General features: G+C 35.4%; 1 protein-coding gene across 1 annotated transcript; it reads left to right on the plus strand.

Moving 5' to 3' along the window:
• Window positions 1–24,969: 24,969 nt before the first annotated feature.
• LOC114223767 (actin-related protein T1-like) lies at window positions 24,970–26,103 on the plus strand. The gene has a single exon (XM_028122765.2). The coding sequence runs from the start codon at window positions 24,970–24,972 to the stop codon at window positions 26,101–26,103; it is 1,134 nt and encodes a 377-aa protein (XP_027978566.1).
• Window positions 26,104–26,899: the final 796 nt, after the last annotated feature.

The following is a 26,899-nucleotide window of genomic DNA, read 5'->3' on the forward strand; positions in this document are numbered from 1 at the left end:
CATTTATCAGATATGTCGTTTGCAAGTATCTCTCCCATTCAGTAGATTTTCTTTTAGTTTCATTATTTGTTTCCTTTGCTGCACAGGAGCATTTTATTTTGATGTATAGCCAGAACAATATTGAAAAAGAAAACAAAACTGGATGTATCACAATTCCAGACTTCAAGTTATATCACAAAACTGTAGTAATCAAAATGGTATGGTACTGGCACAAAAACAGACACATAGATTAATAGAATAGAATAGAGAACTATGGAATAAACCCATGCTTATATGGTCAATTAATATTCAACAAAGGAGGCAAGAATATGCAATGGGAAAGTCACTTCAACAAATGGTATTGGGAAAACTGGACAGCTACATGTGAAAGAATGAACCTGGACCACTTTGTTACACCATACACAAAAATAAACCCAAAATATATTCAAGGCCTAAATGTGAGACCTGAAACTATAAAAATCTTAGGAGGGAGCACAGGGAGTAATTTCTCTGACATCAGCTATACCAACATTTTTCTAAATATGGCTCCTTTATTTCCTGCAGCTGAAATAAAAACAACAACAAACTATTATGACTGCAGTCTCTGTCTTTTATTTAAAGAGTTTAATTCATTCTCATTTATACCAATTATTGACACAGAACGCCTTAGTTTTATTATTTTCTTTTCTGTATTTTTAAAGTTTTATTTAAACTCCAGTTAGTTCACTTACAGTGTAATATTGGCTTCAGGTGTACAATATAGTGATTCAATGCTTCCATATAACAGCCAGTGCGCCCACAACTAGATCCCCATCACTTATTTAACCCATCCCCCGTCCCACTCCCATCTGGTAACCATCACATTGTTCTCTATAGTCAAGCGTCTGTTTCTTGGTTTACCTCTCCCTCTCTTTCCCCCCTTTATTCATTTGTTTTGTTTCTAGAGATTACAATTAACATCTTAAACATAACAGTTTTGTTTCAATTAATGCAAACTGAACTTCAATAATATACAAAAATTCTGTTCTTATATAGCTCCATCCTTTTCCCTTTACGTTGTTGCTGTAACAAATTACATCTTTATACATTTTGTGTCCATTTATATTTTATAATTTATTTTATTTATTTATGTTTTAAATAATATTCAAGAAAAGGAGTTATGACTAAAAATTCAATAATAATACTCGAAATTCAATAATAATTCAGCAAGTACTCAAAAGATACTTTATCAGTGTTTTCTTTATTTTTATTCCTCTTTATGGTTTTGAGTTAATGTTTGGTGTTCTTTAATTTTAGCCTAAATAATTTTTATTAGCATTTCTTTTAGGGAATATTTATGAACAATGAAATACTTAACCTTTTTTTAATCTGGGAATTTCTTAATTTCTCCTTAATTTTTTAAATATAGTTTTGTCAGATTAGAATTATTGGTTGAAGTTTATTTCACCACTTAAATATGTTATCCTAGTGCATTCTGGCTTTTATGGTTTCTGTTGAGAAATTGCTAATCTTATTGAGGATCTCTGTATACAACTTGTTTCTCAAAGACAATTCTCTCTTTATCTTTGGTTCCTAGCAATTTGATTATAATGTATCTTGCTGTATATCTGTTTTTATCTTACTTGAAGTTCACTGAACTTCTTGAATTTGTAGATTTATGTATTTTATCATATTTTGGAAGTTTTGGGCCAATATTTCTTCACATAGCTTTTTGGACCTTCCCACTTCCCTTCCTCCCTCCCCACCCCCATCCTCTGCTCATTTTCTTTCTTTCTATTCCTCTGAGTGGATAATTTCAGTTAACCTATTTTTTTAAAATTTTATTTATTTATTCACCTGAGAGAGAGAAAGAGATTGAGAGAGAGAGAGAGAGAGAGAGCATGAGTGGGGGGAGAAGCAGAAGGAGAGAGACAAGCAGACTTCATGCTGAGCACAGAGCTCAAAGTGGGACTCCATCCCACAGACCCCAAGATCACAACCTGAGCTGAAATCAAGAGTCAGAAGCCACCCAGGTGCCCCTAATTTAATCTGTTTTTAAGTTCACTGATTGTTTTTTCTGCATTCTCAAATATGCTGTTCAAATGATTTACTCAATGTATTTTTTAATTTCAACTATTATACTTCTTATCTTAAATTTTTTTCAGTTTCTATAATTTCTGTCTTTACTGATATCCTCTCTGTTGAGACATTGTTTTGCCAATTTCATTTACTTCATCCATGATTTTTTTTTTAGCTTTCTGAGCTTAAGAAAGTTTATTTGAAATTTTAGTCTCATAAGTCCAATGTCTTGTTCTTCCTTATGCACAGTTTCTGTCAGTTTCTTCTGTGAATGGGCCATATATTCTTGTTTCTTTAAACAACTCATAAATCTTTTATCAAAAGTGGAAATTTTGAATAATATATTGTGGTAATCCTAGAAATCAAATACTCCCTCCTCCTCTAGGTTTTGTTGTTTGCTGTGACTGGTCCTTGCCTTTTTTTTTTTTAATTTGCTTTCCTAACTATTTTTTAAAACTGTATTCTTTAATATATATGATCTCTGAAGTCTCTGTTCTTTAGTTTTGGTCAGTTAGTGGTGTGATAGAGAATTCTGAAAAGAAAAATATGGAGTCAAAAAAAGAACAAAAGATAATTTCAAAAATACTTATGTAATATTTGCAGATTGGCTTTCTGTTGGAATACACCTTTAATACACAGCCAAGTCTATTATAATTCTGTCTTAGCTTTCACTTCCTGCTCGTGGCTATCCTCAAAATAAACCATAGATGAAGGCTTATCATCTTCCTAGTCCTTTTCAGAACATATGTTTAGCCATGGGCATGCATGCAGTTTTCTAGATACTCCATTAGTTCAGGAGCTTTAAAACTCATATCCCCCAAAGTAATACTCTCCCCAGCTTTTCTTCCTAAGATTTTGGTATGTCTGTTGCTTGACTCAAGTCTAATATCCTGATCCAGGCAACAGGGTTTGTTAATTTCCTTTTCACCATTTTTGATGAACATTACTTAGCTGCTTTTCTTTCATGAGAGAGTTCTGATTGAGGTGAAACAAAGGCAAGCATCTCTTAGTGGACAACGAGGGGAAACCACAGAGAGGTCAAACGACAAACACAATTACTTGAAAACAAGGTCTATTCTGCTGCTTCAAGATACAGGTACGCTCACTGGGAATACAAACTGCCACCTTCAAAACTACTGTCACACCAGGGGTAGGGTTTGGCAAGATTAAGTTAAAATCACATTAGTCTCTATTGCTCTATTCAAGTCAACTATTATCTGATTCAGTGTCCAATTGGAAGCTATAATCCTTTGACTATTATTCAGTGCTCCAACAATATTGATTCTGACAGTTTTTGCTCATTGATTCAGTGTTTCTGTGGAGAGATAGGTCCTTAGAATCTTCTACTCTGGGATTTTTTTGTTTACATTACAATACTTTGATTTATAGAATTTTTTATGAGTTTCCTTATCTCTAATTTCATCATCTGTTTTTTCATGTTGTCTACTTTCCATTAGAGTCCTTAACATAGTAATGATGGTTAATTTATCTTCCTTTTCTGATAATTATCAAGTCTGTGTTATATATGAGTTGGTCCTGATGGTTGCTTTCTCTCTTCATACTGTGCTTTTTCTTCCTTTTGTTATGCCTTGTGATGTATTTTTCTATTTTTTTGTTTCAAATTTTTATTTAAATTCTAGTTAGTTAGCATACAGTGTAATATTGGATTCAGGAGTAGAATTTAGTGATTCATCACTTACACATAACACCCAGTGCACTTCATAACAAGTGCCCTCCTTAATACCCATCACCCATTTAGCCCATACCCCACCCATCTCCCTTCATCAACCCTGAATTTGTTCTCTGTAGGTAAGAGTCTTTTATGGTTTACCTCTCTCCCTCTCTTTTTCCTTCCCCTATGTTCATCTGTTTTGTTTCTTAAATTCCATATATGAGTGAAAGTGTATGGTATTTGTCTTTCTCTGATTGACTTATTTCACTTAGCATAATACACTTTAGCTCCATCCATGTCATTGCAAATAACAAGATTTCATTCCTTTTGAGAGAGGAGTAATATCCCATTACACATATATATATATATACCACCTCCTCTTTATCCATTCATCAGTCAACAGACATTGGGCTCTTTCCATAATTTGGCTACTGTTGATAATACTGCTATAAACATCAGGGTGCATATGTTTCTTCATATCAGTAGTTTTGTACCCTTTGGGTAAATACCTAGTAGTGCAATTGCTGGATCATAAGGTAGTTCTATTTTTAACTTTTTGAGGAACTTCCATATGTTTACCAGAGTAGCTGTACCAGTTTGCAGTCACCCCAACACTGTAGGAGAGTTCCCCTTTTTCTGTATCCTCGATAACATCTCTTGCTTCCAGTGTTGTTAATTTTAGCCATTCTGACAGGTGTGAGTATCCCATCATGATTTTGATTTGTATTGCCCTGATGATGAGTGCTGTTGAGCATGTTTCTTTGTGTCAGTTAGACTTCTGGTTGTCTTTGGATAAATTCATGTCTTCTTTGGATAAATTCATGTCTTCTTCCCATTTCTTAACAAGACTATTTGCTTTTTGGGTGTTGAGTTTGAGAAGTTCTTTATAAATTTTTGATACTAACCCTTTACCAGATATGCCCTTTGAAAATATCTTCTCTTACTCCATAGGTTGCCTTTTAGTTTTGTTGATTTTTTCTTTTCTGTGCAGAAGTTTTTTTTATCTTGATGAAGTTCCAATAGTTTATTTTCACTTTTGTCTCGCTTGCCTCCAGAGTCATGTCTAGTAAGAAGTTATTATGGCTGATAGTAAAGAGTTGGTGCCTGTGTTCTCCTCTAGGATTTTGATGGTTTCCTGTCTCACATTTTGGTCTTTCATTCATTTTGAATTTGTGTTTGTATGGTGTAAGAAAGTGGTCTAGTTTCATTCTTTCCTATGTTTCTGTGCAGTTTTCCCAACACCATTTGTTGAAGAGGCTTTTTCCATTGGATATTCTTTCCTGCTTTGTTGGAGTTTAGTTGACTATACAGTTGTGGTTCCATTCCTAGGTTTTCTATTCTGGTCCATTGATGTATGTGTCTGTTTTTGTGTGAGTACCATACTGTCTTGATCACTACAGCTTTGTAATATAGCTTGAAGTCCAGAATTTCGATGACCCCAGGTTTGTTTTTCTTTTTCAGGATTGTTTTGGCTATTCAGGGTCTCTTCTTCTTCCATACTATAGGATTGTTTGTTCTAGCTCTTAGAAAAGTGCTCATGGTATTTTGATAGGGATTATATTAGATGTGTAGATTGCTTTGGGTAGAATAGACATTTTAACAATATTTATTCTTCCAATTCATGAGCATGGAATGTTTTTCCATTTCTTTGTATCATCTCCAATTTCTTTCATAAATGTTTAATAGTTTTCAGAGTACTGTTCTTCTACCCCTTTGGTTAGGTTTATGCTTAGAAATCTTATGGTTTTTGATGCAATTTTAAATGAAATAATTACTTTGATTTTTCTTTCTGCTACTTCATTATTTGTGTATAGAATTGCAGCAGATTTCTATACTTTGATTTTGTATCCTGCAACTTTGCTGGATTTGTATATCAGTTCTAGCAGTCTTTTGGTGGAATCTATCAGGTTTTCTACATAGAGTATCATGTCATCTGTGAATAGTGAAAGTTTGACTTCTTCCTTGATGATTTGGAAGGCTTTTATTTCTTTCTTGTTGTCTAATTGCTGAGGCTAGGACTTTCACTACTATGTTAAAAACAATGGTGAGAATGGACATCACTGTCTTATTTCTAACTGTAGAGGAAAAGGTCTCAGTTTTTCCCCACTGAGGTTGGCATTAGCCATGCGTCTTTCATATGTGGTCCTTATGATGTTGAGGTATATTCCCTCTATCCTTACCTCGTTTAAGGTTTTTTTCAAGAGTGGATGGTATATTTTGTCAAATGCTTTTTCTGCATAATTGAGAGGATCATATGGTCCTTATCATTTCTTTTACTAATGTGGTGTATCATGTTGATTGATTTGTGAATATTGAACCACCCATGCAGCCCAGAAATAAATCTCATTTGAACATGGTAAATATTTTTTTATATGTACTATTGGATTCAATTTGCTAGGACCTTATTAAGAATTTTTGCATCCAGGGGCACCTGGGTGGCTCAACTGGTTAAGCGACTGCCTTCAGCTCAGTCCCATATCGGGCTCCCTGCTCAGCAGGGAGTCTCTTCGCTCTCTGACCCTCCCCCCTCATGTGTTCCTCTCTCTCATTCTCTCTCTCTCAAATAAATAAATAAATAAATCTTTAAAAAAATTTTTTTTTTTGCATCCAGGTGTGCCTGGGTGATGCAGTTGGTTAAGCATCTGACTCTTCATTTCAGCTCAGGTCATGATCTCAGGGTCTTAGGATTGATCCCCGTGTGGGGCTCCATGTTCTGTGGAGAGTCTCTTTGGGATTTTCTCTTTCCCTTTGCCCCTCATACTCATATTCTCTGTCTCTCTAAAATAAAGAAATAAATTTAAAAATAGTTTTTGTATCCATATGCATCAGGGATATTAGCCTATATTTCTCATTTATAGTGGAGTCTTTGTCTGGTTTTGCAATTAAAGTAATGATGGCCTTGTAGGATGAGTTTGGAAGTTTTCCTTCCATTTCTATTTTTTGGAACATTTTGAGAAGAATAAGTATTAACTAATATTTTAAATGTCTGGTAGAATTCCCCGGGTAAGCTGTATGGTCCTGAACTTTTGTTTGGAGATTCTGATTACTGATTCAATTTCTTTGCTGCTTATAATTCTGTTCACATTTTCTGTTTCTTCCTGTTTCAGTTTTGGTAGTTTATATGTCTCTAGGAAGTTATCCATTTCTTCAGATTCTCCAATTATTGGCATATAATTTTTCATAATATTCTCTTATAATTGTTCATATATCTATGGTGTTGGTTATGATCTCTTTTATCTCATTCATGATTTTATTTATTTGGGTCCTTTCTCTTCTTTTTAGTAAGTCTGGCTAGGGGTTTATGAATTTTATTAATTCCTTCAAGAACCATCTCCTAGTTTCATTGATCTTTCCTACTATTTTTTTTTTGTTTCTATATCATTTATTTCTGTTTTAATCTTTATTATTTCCCTTATTCTGCTGGCTTTACAGTTTATTTTGTTTTTCCTCTCTAGCTTATTTAGGTGTAAGGTTAAGTTGTGTATTTGATACTTTCCTTGCTTCTTGAGGTAAGCCTGTATTGCTATATGCCTTACTCATAGGACTGCTATTTGCTGCATCTCAAAGGTTTTGGACCATTATGTTTTCAGTTTCATTTGCTTCCATGTATTTTTTTTTATTAAATTTATTCTTTAAAATCCTGGTTAACTCATTCATTCTTTATAGGATGTTCTTTAGCCTCCATGTTTTTGTGGTCTTTCCAAATTTTTTCTTGTGTTTGACTTCAAGTTTCATATGTTGTGGTCTGAAAGTATACTTGTTACAATTGCAATCTTTTGTACTGTTTGAGGCCTGATTTGTGACCCAGTATGCAATCTATTCTGGAGAATGTTTCACATGCCCTCAAAAAGAATGTGTTTTCTGCTGCTTTAGGATGAACTATTCTGAATAAGTCTGTTAACAAGTCCATCTGGTCCTGTGTATCATTCAAAGCCATTGTTTCCTTGTTTATTTTCTGCTTAGATGCTCTGCAAGTGGGGTTGTAAAGTCCCCTATTATTATTATTATTGTATTGTTATCAATGAGTTTCTTTATGTTCGTTATGAATTGATTTATATATTTGGGTGCTCCCAAGTTCAGGGCATAAATATTTACAATTGTTAGATCCTCTTGTTGGATAGACCTCTTTGTTATGATGTAGTGCCCTTCTTCATCTCTTGTTAATCTTTGGATTATAATCTAGATTATGTGATATAAGTATGGCTACTCTGACTTTCTTTTGTTGCCATTAACATGATAAATGGTTCTCCATCCCCTCACTTTGTGCAGATATCTTTAGGTCTAAAATGAGTCTCTTGTAGGCAGCATATAGATGAGTCTTTTTTTTTTTAATCCATTCTGATACACTATGTTTTTTGAATGGAGCATTTATTCCATTTACATTCAGAGTGATTATTGATAGATATGTATTTTGTGCCATAGTATTACTTGTAAAGTTAGTGTTTCTGTAGATTTTTTCTATTCTTTCCTAGTCTTTGTTGCTTTTGGTCTTTCTTTTCCACTCAAAGAGCCCCCTTTCATATTTCTTGCAGGGGTGGGTTAGTGGTTATGAACTATTTATTTTATTTTACTTTATTTTATTTTATTTTATTATTTTATTTCTGTTTTATTTTGGTCTGGGAAACTCTTTATCTTTCCTTCCATTCTGAATGACAACCTTGCTGGATAAGGTTGTATATTGGCTGTGTATTTTTCCCATTGAACATGTTGAAGATAAGCTACTATCTTCTGGCCTGCCAGGTTTCTGTGGAGAGATCTGCTGCTAACCTGATTTGTCTTTCCTTGTATGTCAGGGATTTCTTTTCCCTTGCTGCTTTCAGGATTCTTTTCTTATCTCTCTATTTTTCAAATTTTGCTATGTTGTCTCATATACTTTGTTCACTTTCATAATTGTTCACAGTGGGGGTGGGGCATGTCTCAGACTTATTTCATCATGAGCAGAAAATATTATCTTTGTTGAAATGCCACCTTTCTAGCTTCTACCACATTACACTTTTTGCCTACCTTTCTTCTCAGTCTTCTACATAAAATCAATGAACACACCAATTTAGCAACTATTAATGGACAAATCCCTTTTTTGAGAAATCCAGAAACTAGTTGAGAGGCTCCTAAACCTGAAGTGAGTGTGAAAAGCAGCCACATTGAAACAGGTAAGAAAATAGAAAAGACCATTTCACCAGAATCCCTGCCTCTAGCATAGTGTCATATTATCAGAAAGAAATTCTCAGCTCTTAGCTTCTTCCTGGAGAAGGTAAAGGTGGATTACATGTCCAACATCCAAACTTTTCATGGGCCACCAAAGATAATGGTTTTTGTTTTGCCTACCTCAGAGCCCTGACAGGACCTGGCATACTCTAGACACCTGAGGATCACTGAGAACAAATATAGTTGTTTGGACAGCACACAAGAACTCATCATAGTCCCTTCCTCCAGCCAAGCAGAGTGAGTAGGTGAAAACCCCGGGTACTCCTTCTCTCTGGGGAAGGAGAATTGGACAACATGTCCAATATTTTTACATTCTTGGGGCTACCTAAGGGACTGGATTTTGTCTCACTTATCTCAGAGTCCTGATAGGATAAAAATATTCTACATGCCAGGAAGCCACTAAGAACAATTATGGCAGTTTGGACTAGCATGACATTTTGTGAAGTCCTCAGAATCTCTGGCCAGACTGATTGGTGAGGGCTTCCTCCTATACAAGGCTAGTCCATGAAGACTGAGAGAACTGGATGATTTTGCTAATAAGCAGATACCAACACAAAGAGTTAAGGAAAGTTAAAAAAATTGGATATATTCCCCCAAAATAAACAAGACTAATCTCCAGAAACTGACCCTAATAATATGGTAAGAAATGATGTAGCAAACAGATCATTCAAAATATCCACAAAATACAGTGCATAAAAAGATGTAAAATGTGACATCAAAAACACAAGTAGAAGGTGAGTAAAAGATAGAGTTCCATATGCAAATAAAGTTACGTTTTTATTAGCTTAAAATAAGCAGTTATATCAATAAGATGTTTCAAATAAACCTCAGGGTACCCACAAAACATAAACCTAAAGTAGAGAAATATGAGATAAAGAGAAGGCAATCAAACAATACCACTATCGCAAACCTTCAACTTACAAAGGAGGACAGCAAGAGAGGAAATAGGAACAAGGGAACTAAGAATAGCCAGAAAACAATTAACAAGATGGCAATAGTGAGTTTTTACCTATCAATAATTATTTCAAATGTAAATGGATTAAATTCTCCAATCAAAATTATAGAGTGGATAAATTAATAAAACAAACAAGATTTAAATATATAATCCTTACAAGAGACTCACTTCAGATTTAAAGGCACACTTTGGCTCAAAGTGAAGGGATGGAAAAGATATTCCATACAAAAGGAATACAGAAGAGAGCAGAGGTAGCTATACTTTATCAGACAAAATAGGCTTTAAGTCTATAAACTGTAGCAGCTGACCAAGAAAGAACTTACACATTGAAAAGTGGTCAATTAATCAATAGGGCAAAACAATTGTAAATATATATGCAACCAAAATCAGAACATCTAAATATATTAGGCAAATATTAACAGATCTGAAGAAAGTAATAATCAAGAATAATATAATAATATTAGTAGACATCAAAACCTCTCTTCCAACAATAGACCACCCAGATAGAAAATCAATAAGCAAACATTGGACTTGAACTATAGTTTAGACCAAATGGACCTGACAGACATACAGAACATTCCACCCAAGAGCAGAATACACATTTTTTTCTGAGGCACATGTAGAACATTCTCCAGAATATAAGACAAGGATGGTTCACATATGAAAATCAATAAATATGATACACCACATTAATAAAATGAGAGACAAAAATTCTATGATCACTCAATAGATGCAGATAGAGCATGTGACAAAATTCAACACCTTTTCATGATAAAAACTCTCGATACATTGGGTATAGGAGAAACATGCCTTAAAATAATAAAGATCTTATATAACAAACCCAGCTCTAACATCACACTCAATGGTGAAATGTTGAAAGCTTTTTTTTCTAACATGAGGAACAAGACAAAGGTGCATACTCTCATCATTCCTATTCAACATAGTGCTGGAAGTCTTGCGCATTAAGCAAGAAATTAAGCAAGAAAAAGAAATAAAAGGCACCCAAATCGGAAAGGAAAAAGTAAAATTATTTCTGTTTCAGTGACATGATCTTATATGTTGAAAACTTTAAAAACTACACACACACACACACACACACACACCTGTTAGAACTAATAAACTCAGTAAATTTGAGGATACAAAATCAATATACCAAATCAGTTGCATTTCTCTATGTTCACCCTAAACTATCCAAAAGTAATAATAATTTAAGAAAACAATTGCATTTATATTAGCATCAAAAATAATTAAATACTTATGGATTAACTAAATAGGTGAAAGACTTATACACTGAAAGTAGGTAAAGTTGACTGAAGAAATTAAAGAAGAGGGGCGCCTGGGTGGCTCAGTTGTTAAGCATCTGCCTTCGGCTCAGGTCATGATCCCAGGGCCCTGGGATCAAGCCCCACATTGGGCTCCCTGCTCAGTGGGAAGCCTGCTTCCCCTCTCATACTCCCCTTGCTTGTGTTCCCTTTCTCGCTATCTCTGTCAAATAAATAAATAAAATCTTAAAAAAAATTAAAGAAGATACAAGTAAATGAAAAGACATGCCATTTACTGGATTAAAAGACTTTATATTGTTAAAATGTCCATTTTACCCAATATAATCTGCAGAGAGAGTAAAATATCTATCAAAATCTCAGTGTTTTTTTTTTTTTTTACAGAAATAGAAAAGGCATTCCTAAAATTGATATGGAACCACAAAAGACTCCAAATAGCCAAGGCAATCTTAGTCAAGAAAAGCAAAGTTGAAGACATCACACTTGTTATTTCAAAATTTATTAAAAAGCTATAATAATAAAACAGCATGGTACTGACATGAAGACAGACATAAAGATCAGTGGAACAAAATGCAGGCCATAAATAAATCCACATATATATGTGGTCAACTGATCTTTGACAAACGTGCCAAGAATACACAGCATAGAAAAGATTGTCTCTTCAATAAATGGTGTTGAAACAACTGGTTATCCTCAAGTAAAAAAGTGAAATTGAGCACTTACCTTACACCATACACAAAAATCAACTCAGAGTAGATTGAGTACTTACAAGACCTGAAACTGTAAAACTCCCAAAAGAAAATACATGGGAAAAGCTTTATGATATTGGTCTAGGCAAATGATTTCCTGATATGACACTAAAGACACATGTAGCAAAAACAAAAATTAACAAGTGGGAATATATCAAATTAAAAGGTTTGCACAGCAACGGACACAACACAGTGAAAAGGAAATCTATGAAACAAAATAAAATATTTACAAACTATATATCTGAAAACAGGTTAATCTCCAAAATATATAGGGAACTGCCACAACTCAATGACAGTAAAGCAATCTGATTTTAAAATGGTCAAAGGACTTAAATAAACATATCTTAAAAAAAGACATACAAATGGTCAGCAAATATATGAATAAATGCCCAATGTTACTAACTACCAGTTTAATGCAAATCAAAACCACCAGGACATATCACTCCACACCTATAGTATATCTGTTATTAAAAAGAAAAAAAATATATAAACAAGTGATGGTGAGGATGTGGGAAAACTGAAACTATTTTTATACTGTTGATGGAAAGAAAATGGTGCAGCCATTAAGAAAAACAGTATAGATTTTCTTCAAAAAAACTAAAAAAATAAAACTGCCATATTATCCAATTTCCTACTTTTTAATTTTTTTTATTTTATTATGTTATGTTAATCACCATACGTTACATAATTAGTTTTTGATGTAGTGTTCCATGATTCATTGTTTGCGTATAACACCCAGTGTTCCATTCAGTATGTGCCCTCTTTAATACCTATCACCAGGCTAACTCATCCCCTTCCCCAGCACCCTCAGTTTGTTCCTCAGAGTCCATAGTCTCTCATGGTTCGTCTCCCCCTCCGAAATCCGCCCCTTCATTTTCCCTTCCTACTATGTTTTTTTTAAAACATATAATGTATTATTTGTTTCAGAGGTACAGGTCTGTGATTCAACAGTCTTACACAATTCACAGTGATCACCATAGCACATACCCTCCCCAATGTCTACCTCCCACCCCCCACCACTCCAGCAACCCTCAGTTTGTTTCCTTAGATTAAGAATTCTTAGTCTCAATTTCCTACTTCTGGGTATTTAACCAAATGCATCTAAATTAGGATCTTGAAGAGATATTTGTACTCCAGTGTCTATTGTAGAATTACTCATAATTTCAAAGATATGAAAATAACCTAAACATCTATCAAGAGATAAGTGCATATAGAAAATATGGTATATTCATACAATGAATATTACGCACTTTTAAAATGAAGGAAATCTTACCATATGTGACAGTGTAAATGAACATCGAGGACATTATGCTAAGTGAAATTAAACCAGCCACAGAAGAACAAATCTTTCATAATTCCACCTACATGAAGTATCTAAAATAATTACACTCATGGAAGCAGAAAGCAGATGGTGGTTGCTAAGAACTGAACAGAGAGGCAAATTGAAAATTATTCAAAAGGTTGAAAGTTTCAGGATTTTCATTGTGCTCTGCCTATACATCCCTTCTCCCCACCCACACATACCCCTAGCAACCACTGATCTTTTAAATATCTTTTTATTGTTTCCATAGTTTTGCCATTTCCAGAATGTTATCTAGTTGGAATCATGCATTATGTGGACCATTTAGATTGGATTCTTTAACTTAGTAATATGCACTTAAGTTTTCTCTGTGTCTTTTCATGGCTTGATAGCTCATTTCTTTTTAGCATTGAATAATACTCCATTGATTAGATATAACCAATGTATTTATCCATTCACCTACTGAAGAACAGCTTGGCTGCTTCCACATTTTGGCAGTTATGAATAAATCTCCTATAAACATCCATGTACAGGTTTTTGTGTGGACATAAATTTTCTTCTCCCTTTGGTAAATACCTAGGAGCATGACTGTTGGATTTGATAGTAAGGACATGTTTAGTTTTGTAAGAAACTACCAAATTGCCAAACTTTCTACGCAACTCCCAACAACAATGAATGAGAGTTCCTGTTGCTCCACATTCTCACCATCACTTTTGTTGTCAGTGTTCTGCATTTTGGTCATTCTAGTAGGTGTATACACACCTCATTGTTGTTTTAATTTGCATTTTCCTGATATATGATGTGGGACATTTTTTCATATGCTTATTTGCTATCTGCATATACCTATATAAATTGCAGAATGCTCAGAGCCAAAAGAAAAAAGAAACATATTACCAAAAGAAAAAAGAAACATATTACCAAACAAAGGAATGAAAAACATATTTACTAGTAGTGATGTGATGGAGTCAGTCCACACCACCTTGTAGGATTTGATTGTTTGATGGATTTACAGCATGATAGAGTAAGGAGCATTTCAGACAAACTTTAAGTAAAACTGGTAAAAATTATTTTAAAACAAACATTTAAAGACTATAAAAATATCCTAAGAATATGAAACAAATGAAGAATCATTTATTTAAGAAAATATACTGAAATTTGGTAATAACAATGAGTCTGTGGTATTTGAACTGAGACTTGGTTCTTTTCTCCCCTTTCCTAACTCAGTGAGAATTTTCAGACATGTTTAGCCAAGAATGCAGGGCTCCCTGTTCCTAGAGCTTTCAGTTGGAGACTATCTTCCAGGGAGGTACAACATTCCTCATTCTGCCCCCAGCTACCCCCAGCTGTAACAAGTAGATGTGAATGAGAAGTATAAATTCCCTTTTTTTGTTCAGCTCACACAATTATACAGAGGCTCAACTATGGCACAGAAACACTAAGAATGCTGGGATCCCAACTGCCCTTGCCCTGGATCATATAGTTGTAGTTTCATACCAGGAGAGGCAAGCCAAGAACACCTGAGGCTACTTCCCCCAACACTGAATGATCAATTAAAGTCACTCAGAGAGAAACATGCCTTTGTTTTCACCCCCCAACTCCAGAGCCTTTTCTCAGTGATTATATCAGAAGGAAGAATCAGATTGGAAAATATATGTAGCTCCTAATTACTTCAGAAAGGAACTAGCTTCGGGGCGCCTGGGTGACTCAGTTGGTTAAGCGACTGCCTTCGGCTCAGGTCATGATCCTGGAGTCCCGGGATCGAGTCCCGCATCGGGTTCCCTGCTTGGCAGGGAGTCTGCTTCTCCCTCTGGCCCTCCCTTCTCTCATGTGCTCTCTCTCTCTCTCTCTCTCTCTCTCTCATTCTCCCTCTCAAATAAATAAATAAAATCTTTAAAAAAGAAAGGAACTAGCTTCATTTAGAACAGTGTGGAGAAATTTAAGCCTATGGCACTCTTGAAGAACACTGGAGGTGTTTGAGAAAATATTGGAAAATTCATGAATATATAGGTTAAACTGTATGTTGGGTAGTCTGCTGTAGAAACCTGAAAATAAAAAGCTGGAGGAAACATTCTTGGATTATATAAAAAACAAAACAAAACAAAACTCAAATAGTGACCTCAGGAACTGTCACCTCAAGAGTCTGAATCTGATCAGTATAGAATGTGGGGCATTATGTCTAAAGACATTTTTGAAATCAATAGAGCAATCATCCCACAATTAATGGAGCCTAGTGGATGGATGTGGTTAGGGAAAAATACAGTCAAAGAGAGTCCTGCCAAAACCACTATCATCATCTCAGGGTGACTGTAGGCATATACAAGTCTTATGATTAACACTGCAGAGTCAAAGTAGACTCTATTAAAGTAATCCTGTTAGTCATTAAACTAATAGTTATATAGTAACAAGTCCTAGAGATGGGGAAGTACCCAGATTTGCTACATTATCTAAATTATCCAGTTTCCAGCAACAACAACCAAAAAATATTACAAGACATAAAATTAAACGAGTATGACTTCTAAAGACAGGAGAAAGCCAGCAAGAGAAAATATCTGTGAGAGTGAACATTATAAAATGTTGCATTTTATAAATTATTCCAATAAGCCATTATAAAAATGTTCAAACAGCTAGAGAAAACCATGATCAAAGAAGTAAAGGAAGGTTTGATAACAATGTTGCATTGTATAGAGAATATCAATAGTTAGAAAGTATAAAACAGAACTAAATGGAAATGCTGAAATTGAAAATACCAATAACTGAAATGAAAAGTTCACTAAAGGGGTTCAACAACAGATTGAAACTGGTAGAAGAAAGAATTAGCAAAGTTAAAGTTTGATCAATTGAGATTATGCAATCTGAAGAACAGATGAAAAGGAATGAACAAAAATGAACAGAGCCTCAGAAAAGTGTGGGGAGCCATTAATTACACCAGCATAGGCATAAATGGCTGTGTCAGAAAGATAGGAGAGAGAGAACAGAAAAGAGTTTCAGGAAATAATGGCTGACATTTTTCCAGAATTGTTTTTAAAACCTTACTATACACATCCAGGAATCTCAACAATTTCAAGTAAAATAAACACAAAGAGATCCAGAAAGAGACACATAACAAAGAAATTGCAGAAAGATCAAGACAAGAAGAAAATATTGCAAGAACAAGAGAAAGAAGACATGACATTTACAAGAGAACATAAATAAGATCATAAATAAAATAAGAACAGACCTCCCATCGGAAACAATGGAGACAAATAAAAATGGCACAACATTCTGAGTATATGTGATTTGGATAAAGTAGTGCTGAGATGGAAAAGTACAGCTTCATATGACCACGTATTGGTCAGGTTTTTCCAGAGAAAGATACTAACCAATAGGATTTATATTTGTTTGGAAAGAGGGAAAGAAAAGAGGTGAGAGAGAGGGAGAGAGAGAGGAGAAAGAGAAAGAGAGAGAGAAGAGAGAGATTTTTTTTTAAGATTTTATTTATTCATTTGAGAGAGAGAGAATGAGAGAGAGAGAGCACGAGAGGGAAGAGGATCAGAGGGAGAAGCAGACTCCCTGCCGAGCAGGGAGCCCGATGCGGGACTCGATCCCGGGACTCCACGATCATGACCTGAGCCGAAGGCAGTCGCTTAACCAACTGAGCCACCCAGGCGCCCGAGAAGAGAGAGATTTTAAGGAACTGGTTCATGCAGTTGTAGGGCTGGCATGTCCAAAATTTGTAGGGCAGATAAGTGGGCTAGTAAGTCAGATAAGAGTTAATGTTTCCCACTTGTCTATTTTTGTTTTGTTGCCTGTGCTTTTAGGATCATATCCATTAAATCATTGCTAAGACTAATGTCATGAAGGTTTCCCCCTATATTTTCTTCTAGTAGTTTCACAGTTTCAGATCTTATATTTAAATTTTTAATCCATTTTTAGTTTATTTGTGTATGTAGTATAACATAAGGGTCCAATTTTATCATTCTGTATATGGATATCCAGTTTTCCCAGCACCTTTTGTTGAAGAGACTATCCTTTCCCCATTGTGTTATTCTTGGCACTCTTGTTGAAGATCATTTAACTATATATACATGATATTGCATTTAGGGCTTATTTCTGGGTTCTTCTTTCCATTGGTCTATATATCTGTCTTTGTCTTGGTATCACAGTATTTTGAATATAGTGGCTTTGTAATATATTTTGAAATCAGGAAATGTGATGTCTCCAGCCTTGTTCTTCTTTGTCATAAACACTGATTATTCTGGGTCTTTTGTTGTTCCATACGAATTTGTAGTTTTTTTTTTATTTCTGTGAAAAATGCCATTGGACTTTTAATGAGAATAGCATTGAATCTGTAGATCAATTTGAATAGTATGGACATTTAATAATATCAAGTCTTCCAATCTATGAACATGAGATGTCTTTCCATTTATTTTTGTCTTTCTAAATATTTTTATCAATGCATTTTAGTTTTCAGTGTATAAATCTTTTACTTCTCTGGTTAAGTTTATTTCTAAGTCTTTTATTCATTTTATTGCTAATGTAAATGCAATTGCATTATTAATTTCCTTTTTGGGTAGTTTGTTGTTAGTGTATAAAAACACAACTGATTTTCTTTTTTTTAATAAAGATTTTATTTATTTATTTATTTATTTATTTATTTATTTATTAAGAGAGAGTGAGAGAGCACGTGAGAGAGAGAGAACATGAGAGAGAGAGAGAGAGCATGAGCAGGGGGGAGGAGTAGATGGAGAAGCAGTTTTCCCGCCGAGCAAGGAGCCCAATGTAGGACTTAATCACAGGACCCTGGAATCATGACCTGAGCTGAAGGCAGATGCTTAACAGACTGAGCCACCCAGGTGCCCCCACAACTGATTTTCTTATATGTTGATTTTGTATCTTGCAACTTTTCTGAAATTGTTTATTAATTCTAACAGTTTTTTTGGGGGGGTGGACTGTTTAGGGTTGTATATATATAAGAACATGTCACATGAAAACAAACATTTTTCCTTTTTCCTTTTTGATTTGGATGGCTTTTTTTTTTTTTTTTTGCTTATTAATCTGGCAAGAACTTCCAGTTCTATGTTGAGTAGAGTGTCAAGATTAGGTATCTATATTAAGGTTCTCCAAGGAGACAGAACCAATAAGACATAATAATACCCTATAGTAGAACCAATATATATAATAGTAATTGGCTCCCATAATTATGGAGGTTGAGAAGTCCCACAATCTACTGTTTGAAAGCTAGAGAACCAGGAGAGCTGGTTATTATGTTGACATAATTCCATTCAAATTTGAATGCTTGAGATCTATGGGAACCAATGATGTATTTCCTAGTTTAAGGTCAAAAGTCAGAGATGGGGGGTTGCTGGTGCTAAGTCCTGGAGTCCTAAGCCCCAAGAACCAGAAGCTTCATTTGCCAAGGCAATGAGAAACTGAATATTACAGTTTACAAAGAGAGGGCAAAATTTCACTTTTTATTCACCTTTTTTTGTTGTTGTTGTTCTATTTAGGTCCTTAATGGATTGGATGATATCCACCCACATTGGTGAGTGTGGATTTTCTTTACTTAGTCTATTGATTAAAATACTAATCTTTTCTGAAAGCATTCTAATAGGCACAACCAGGAATGTTTTACCAGGTATCTGGACATCCCTCAAGTCAGTTGACATTGAAAATTAAGCATCACAACAATCTTTTCCTGTTCCTGATCTTAGAGGAGGAGCCTTCAGTTTTTTTACCATTGAGTATGATTTTAAAAGTGGGCTTGTCATATGTGACCTTTGATATGTTGAGGTATATTCCTTTTATTCCTACCTTTTTGAGAATTCTTATCATAAAAAGATTTTGAATTTTGTCACATGTTTTTACATATCTATTGAGATAATCATGATTTTTATTCATTAATTAATGTGTTATACCACATTGATGCATATTTGTTGAACTATCCTTGCATCTCAGGGTGAAATTCTGCTTGATCATGTTGTATGATCTTTTTAATGTCCTGTTGAATTCAGTTTACTAGAATTTTGTTGAAAAATTTTGCTTCTATGTTCATCAGAGATATTGGCTTGTAATTATTTTTTCTTTTGGTGTCTGCCTGGCTTTGGTATTAACATACTTCTGGCCTTATTAAATGAGTTTAGAAGTGTTCTGTTCAGAGGTGCATGGGTGTCTCAGTTGGTTAAGTGTTGGACTCTTGATTTTGGTTCAGGTCACGATCTAAGGGTCATAAGATTGAGCCCTGTGTTGGGCTCCATGCTCAGCATGGAGTCTGCTTGAGATTCTCTCTCTCCTCTCCCTCTGCACCTCCCCCATTCACTCTTTCTCTGTGTCTAAAATAAATTTTAAAAAATTAAAAAAAGAAGTGTTCTGTTCAATTTTTTAAGACAAGCTTGCAAGACAGTAGCATTAACTCTTTCAATGCTTGGTAGAATTCACCAGTGAAGCCATCTGGTGTTGGTGTTTTCCTTGTTGGGAGTATACCTTCAAGGATTCAGTCTTGGTAAGCGATATGTTTGTAGGAACTAATACATTTCTTCTAGATTTTCCAATTTGCTGGCAAAAACTTCATGGTATTTTCTTGATTCTTTGTATTTCTTCAGATTAGTTGGACTTTTTCCTCTTTCATTTCTGACTTTATTTATTTGAGTCTTCTCCCTTTCTCTTAATCTAGCTGAAAGTCTTTTTAGAATTTTTTGTTCTAAAACCAACCTTATTTTCATTGATCTTTTATATTGTTTTCCTATATTTTATTTTATTTATTTCTGCACTAATTTTATTTTCTTTTTCTGCTAACTTTGGGTTTAGTTTGTTCTTATTTTTCTAGTTACTTGCAGTGTAAAGCGAGGTTTTTTTTTTTTTTGAGGTATTTCTTCTTTCTAAATGTAGACATTTATCACCATAAATGGCCCTGTTAGTACTGCTTTTGATGCATCCTATAAGTCTTGGTATGTTGTGTTTCCATCTTTGTCTCAAGATATGTTTTTACTTCTTATTTGATTTTTTTTTCTTTGTCCTATTGATTTATCAGGAGTGTGTTTGTCTTAACTTGTTCAGAATTCTATCACAAAAGTAACATAGATCGAATAGATTATAAACAACAGAAATTTATTTCTCACAGTTCTGGAAGCTGGGAAGTGCAATATTAAGGCATCAGCAGAATCAGTGTCTGGCAAGGACCTGCTTCCTGATTCACAGATGGCTGTCTTCTCACTGTATTATCACATGGCAGAAGGGGAAAGGGAACTCTCTGAAGTCTCTTTTTAAAGGGCACTAATCCTTTTTGGTTTTTTGTTTCTTAAAAGAAATAAAGGACATTCAAGTCGGCAAGGAGGAAGTCAAACTTTCACTAGTTGCAGACGATATTGTACTCTATGTAGAAAACCCGAAAGACTCCACCAAAAATTGCTAGAACTGACACACAAATTCAGTAGTCACAGGATACAAAATCAACACACAGAAATCTGTTGCATTTCTATACACTAATAGTGAAGCAGCAGAAATAAATCAAGGAATCAACCCCATTTACAATTGCACCAAAAACCAACAGATAACCTAGAAATAAACCTAACCAAAGAGGTAAAAGATTTGTCCTCTGAAAACTATAGGACACTTCTGAGATAAATTGAAGATGACACAAAGAAATGGAAAAATAGTCCATGCTCATGAATTGGAAGAACAAATATTGTTAAATTGTCTATACTACCCCAAATAATCTACACACTTGATACAATCCCTATCAAAATACCACCAGCATTTTTCACAGAAGTAGAAAAACAATCCTAAAATTTGTATGCAACCACAAAAGACTCTGAATAGTGAAAGCAATCTTGAAAAAGAAAAGCGAACCTGGAGGCATCACAATTCCAAACTTCAAATTATATTACAAAACTGTAGTCATCAAGACAGTGTGGCACTAGCACAAAAATAGACACATGGATCAATGGAACAGAATAGTAAACCCAGAAATGGACCCACAACTATATGATCAACTAATCTTTGACAAAGCAGGGAAGAATATCCAATAGGAAAAAGGCAGCCTTTTCAACAAATGGTGTTGGGAAAACTGCGCAGCAACATGCAAAAAATAAAGCTGGATCACTTTCTAACACCACACCCAAAAAGAAATTCAAAATGGATGAAAGATCTAAATGTGAGACAAGAAACCATCAAAATCCTAGAGGAGAACACAGGCAGCAACCGCTTTGACATTGGCCATAGCAACTTCTTCCAGATATGCCTCCAAAGGCAAGGGAAATAAAAGTAAAAATGAACTATTGTAACATCATCAAGATAAGAAGCTTCTACACAGTGAAGGAAACAATCAGCAAAACTAAAAGGCAACCTATGTAATGGGAGAAGATATTTGCAAGTGACATATCTGATAAAGGGTTAGTATCCAAAATTTATAAAGAACTTATCAAACTCAACACCCAAAAAACAAATAATCCAGTCAAGAAATGGGCAGAAAATATGTTGCTCTGAAGTTTTGTGCATATATACTTATAATTGTTTCATATCCTTCATTAACTGACCTTTTTGTTATTATGTTCTGACCTTTTTTGTGTCTTGTGACAATTTTTGACTTAAAGTTTATATTGTCTGATATACATATAGCCTTCTGCTCTCTTTTGGTTACCATTTGCATGGAATATTTTTTTTTTCTATCTCTTCACTTTCCATCTATATGTATCCTTAAAACTAAAGTGAGTCCTTTGTAGACACCATATAATTGGGTCTTGCTTTTTCATCTATTTTGCCACTTTTGATTGGGGAATTAATCCTTTTATATTTGAAGTAATTCTGATTTGATAAACTATTTTGTTTATTGGTTTCTGTCTATATTATATTTATTTTGTATTATATTATATTTCTTGCTTATTGTCTTATTTTGTTATCTGATGGTTAAAGGATCCACAGAGCAGAAATGGGACATTGTTTTTCAATGGGTATAAAGTCACAGTATTACAAGATGAATAGGTTCTAGAAATCTGTTGCACAATATTGTGCCTGTAGTTAATAATCATTCATGCACTTAAGAACTGTTAAAAGGGTAGATCTCATGCTAAGTATTTTTTTCTCTAAAGGTTTTATTTATTTATTTGAGAGGGAGAGAGAAAGCACAAACAGGGGAATGAGTAGAGGGACTGCAAAAGGAGAGGTAGAAGCAGGCTCCTCACTGAGCAGGGAGCCCAATGTGAGGCTGGATCCCAGGACCCCGGATCATGACCCGAGCCAAAGGCAGATGCTTACCCAACTGAGCCACCAGGCACCCATCATGCTAAGTGTTTTTAGCACACACACACACAACAAGAGGACACAAGAAATCTTCTGGTTGTGATGGATATATTTATTACCTTGATTGTGAATGGTGCCACAAGTGTATGCTTGTGTTCAAACTCATCAAAATGTATACATTATATATTTGCAATTTTGGAGGGGCTGGGTGGCTCAGTTGGTTAAATGTCCAACTCTTGATTTTGGCTCAGGTCATATCTCAGGGTTGTGAGAATGAGCCCCATGTCTGGTTCCATGCTGGATGTGGATCTTGCTTAAGATTCTCTCTCTTGGGCACCCGGGTGGCTCAGTCATTAAGCATCTGCCTTCAGCTCAGGCCATGACCCTAGGGTCCTGGGATCGAGTTCCACATTGGGCTCCCTGCTCGGTGGGAAGCCTGCTTCTCCCTCTCCCACTCCCCCTGCTTGTGTTCCTGCTCTCCCTATCTCTGTCTCTGTCAAATAAATAAATAAAATCTTTAAAAAAAAGAAGATTCTCTCTCTCCCTCTCCTTCTGCCCTTCCCTTCCTGCTCATGTTCTCTCACTTTCCAAAAAAACCCCATATATATATATATATATATATATATATATATATATATTTAAAAATTTTGGTATATTAAGTATACCTCAAAAAATCTGGGAAAAGGAAGAGTTGATGTTTGTATTAAGGTTTTCCAGAGAAATAAAACTAATAGAATAGATAGATGATAGATAGATAGATGATAGATAGATAATAGATAAATAGAGATAGATTTATTATGAGGGATTGTTCATGCAGTTATGGAAACTGAGAAGTCCTATAAATTGCCATGTGTAACCTGGAGACTAAGGAAAGCTGGTAGTACAGTTCTAGTCCAAACCAAAATACATGAGAACCAGGGGAATCAATGGTGAAAGTTCTGGTCTAAGTTTAAAGGCCCAAGAGACAAGAGTAGCCATTTTCATTGTCCAATGGCAGGAGATGGGTGTCCCAGAGACATCCATTTCCAGAAAGTAAATTTGCTCTTCCTTTGCCTTTTTGTTCTATTCAGAGCCTTCAACAGTTTGAATGATGCCCACTTGCATTGGTGAGGCAATTTTCCTTACTTTATCAATTCAAATGCTAATCTCTACTAGAAATATCTTCAGGAATACACTCAGAAATAATGTTGTACAAGTTGGGCATTCCTTAACCAAATCAAGTTAACATAAATTTAACCATCACAATGTTACTGTCTGTTTCTTTTTTTAATGTCTGTTAATATTTGCTTTATGTATTTTGGTGCTCCTATGTTGGGTACATAGATATTTATAATTGGTATATCCCCTTGTTGGATTGATCCCTTCATCATTATGTATATACTTCTTTGTCTCTTGCTACAGTCTTTGTTTTAAAGTCTATTTTGTCTGATATAAATATTATTACACCAGCAAAAAGCCAGTTCTTTTAAAAAGTTCAAAGAAGGAGAGAGAATATTACTACTGACATTACATAGATACATGAGGATTATAAATAAATACTTTGAACAATGGTATGTTGTAAGATAGGTAAATAAAATGTATTATATATAAACAGTGGAAGAACCTTGAAGACAATATGGTAAATTAATTAAGTCAGACACAAAAGGACTCATTACATGCCTCCATTTATATGAAAAAGGCAGAAGAAATTTATAGAGACAGAATATATATTAATGGTGTTTAAGCCTCAGGAGGACAGTCTAAAGAGGGTGATAGCTGAAGGATACAAGGTTTCTTTTTGAAGTAAATAAAATATTCTAAACTTGACTTTTTAACATTTGCACATATCAGTGAATATACTGAAAATATGGGAATGTACACTATAAATGGGTGAATGTATTATTTGTGAAATTTATCTCAAAAAAAGCTGTTAAAAACAAGAAACATGTATGGGAGGTAATAAAAGATAGTTTTCTGAGCTCTTCTGAAACTGGATTAAGGGCATCCTCATTCCAGTCTCAACCTGTGTCTTGTGGTTAGTTCCTTCCCTTTACAAAGGTAAGGGTATTTTTTTTTTGTCATTCCCCCCCACCCCAAAATAACTTAGCTGTGCATAGAAGCCAGTTTTCTGGAAGAAGCCCACAGTTTGGCTGCTTCACTTGGTTCTAAGGCTAAGCCTTTGCTTCAGGTTCATAGACATAAGCTGTCCATAGGTATGGTTTGCCTTCCTCTTTTTCATGTTTCTCCAAGCTAAGAGTATTGGTGGCTCAGAGACCCCACCCCTTAAAATCCCTTTGTTGCTCTCTGAGAATAATTGTTGCCTTGGCTGGATTGTTACATAGGGGGCAATCATCACTGAAATTGCCACAGCAGGCCCTGGGCTGCCTGAAAGGGGACAAAATTCATGGGTTGAAGACGGGGTATTCTGGGGGATTGGGGATAGTCTGCTAGCTCCTCCTGAGTGTCAACTTGAGAACTTTGGAATCCTGTGGTTTTAAAACTTCCAGAAGTGCCTGTTATCATACAAAGTGGCAAAGTGTTTTTTATTTTGTTGGAGTTCAGAAGAGCATGCTGCGGATATGTTTAACCCATATGTATTAGATATTCCAGCTGTAATTTTTGACAATGGATCAGGACTCTGCAAAGCAGGCCTTTCTGGAGAGATAGAACCCCGTCATGTCATCAGTTCTGTCGTGGGACATCCTAAATTCAACATGCCATTATCAGAAGCCACTAAAAAGAAGTACCTTGTGGGAGAAAAAGCCCTATACAAATACGACGCCTTCCATTTGCACTACCCCATTGAGCGTGGACTAATAACAGGATGGGATGACATGGAGAAACTCTGGAAGTATCTTTTTGAGTGGGAGCTAGGAGTAAAACCCTGTCAACGACCTGTGCTCATGACTGAGCCCTCCTTGAACCCAAGGGAGACTCGAGAGAAAATGGCAGAAGTGATGTTTGAGACCTTCAATGTGCCTGCTTTCTACCTGTCCAATCATGCAGTGGTAGCACTATATGCCTCTGCCTCTGTCACAGGATTAGTGGTGGACAGTGGGGATGGAGTCACTTGCACTGTCCCTATCTTTGAGGGTTACTCCCTGCCTCATGCTGTCACCAAGCTCTACGTGGCAGGAAGGGACATCACAGAGCACCTCACTCAGCAACTCCTTGCTAGTGGAAGTAGCTTCCCTTGCATACTCAATAAGGCCTTAGTGGGTGACATCAAAGAGAAACTGTGTTATGTGGCCTTGGAGCCAGAGAAAGAGCTATGTAAGAGGCCAGAAGAGGTTCTGAGAGAATACAGACTGCCAGATGGGAATGTTATCTACATTGGAGACCAGCTGCATCAGGTGCCTGAAATTCTTTTTGCACCTGACCAGCTGGGTATCCACAACCCAGGACTCTCCAAAATGGTGTCCAGCAGCATTATGAAATGTGACATTGATATCCGTAAGAATCTTTTTGCAGAAATTGTGCTGTCTGGGGGCACCACTCTTTTCCCTGGGCTTGAGGAAAGACTTATGAAAGAACTAGAACAGTTGGCTTCCAGGGGAACTCCCATCAAGATCACAGCTTCTCCTGATAGATGTTTCTCTGCATGGATAGGTGCATCCATTGTGACCTCTCTGAGTAGTTTCAAGCAGATGTGGATCACTTCTGCCGATTTCATGGAGTTTGGGACATATGTTGTTCAGAGAAGATGCTTTTAAGGAATCCAGAGCACAAGGGACTGCTTGAAGTGTCAGGTCACAGGAGCACTTGTGGAAGGTGACATCTTCCCTTGGGCTTTGGCATGGTGTTTGATAAAATTGATATGACATTTTTGTTTCAGTTCATTTTTGGTGGTAGCAGAGCAATTTCTGATCCAGGTAATGAATCATTTTAAATGGTTCTATTCTAACTTTTTTGTCTCATGGACATTGTTAGTTGTTTTCTCCAGAGAAATCTTTTGTTTATTTGTTGTGGTTGTGTCTACTTACAGGGTTTATAGTTAAAGCAAGTGCTTGAGCCTCATGCCCAGATGCTTGACTCAGTGGGATCCCTAGGGCCTTCATTTTAATCAAGTATCTTGGATATTTTTGACAGATCTAGTGCTAAGGTAAGACAAAAATCACCAGAGAAAGTGTGAGAAGTGGAGGAGAATTAAGTAAAAGAAATGTTACCCTGCTGTTAGGGCTCAACAAACCCTTTCACTCAATTGGATCCTTTATTAGCAAAATAGGGTTCTCTGCTGTTATCAGAGGTTAGGCAGCTAAATAAGATGAAGCTGTTTTTCTTGGCAAAGTGGAGAAATGTGAACAGAAATCAATATTGGATTAAGGTTCTCTAAGCTCAAGGCCCCTACTCCCTGTTGGAGTATTAAGAATCAAACCTCTACTCTTTGTTTTTAATTTCAAAGATATTTATAGCCTCACTTAGTTAGGGGTAAAATAATGGAAATATTTAATGGTAATCAAAAAATAAATTATTAAATAAATTATGTCTACATGATTTTTTCTCATTCAT

This window comes from Eumetopias jubatus, unplaced genomic scaffold (genome assembly GCF_037043125.1).
Source record: "Eumetopias jubatus isolate StellerSeaLion01/CBP00866 unplaced genomic scaffold, mEumJub1_p1.0 scaffold_11, whole genome shotgun sequence".
NCBI lineage: Eukaryota > Metazoa > Chordata > Mammalia > Carnivora > Otariidae > Eumetopias > Eumetopias jubatus.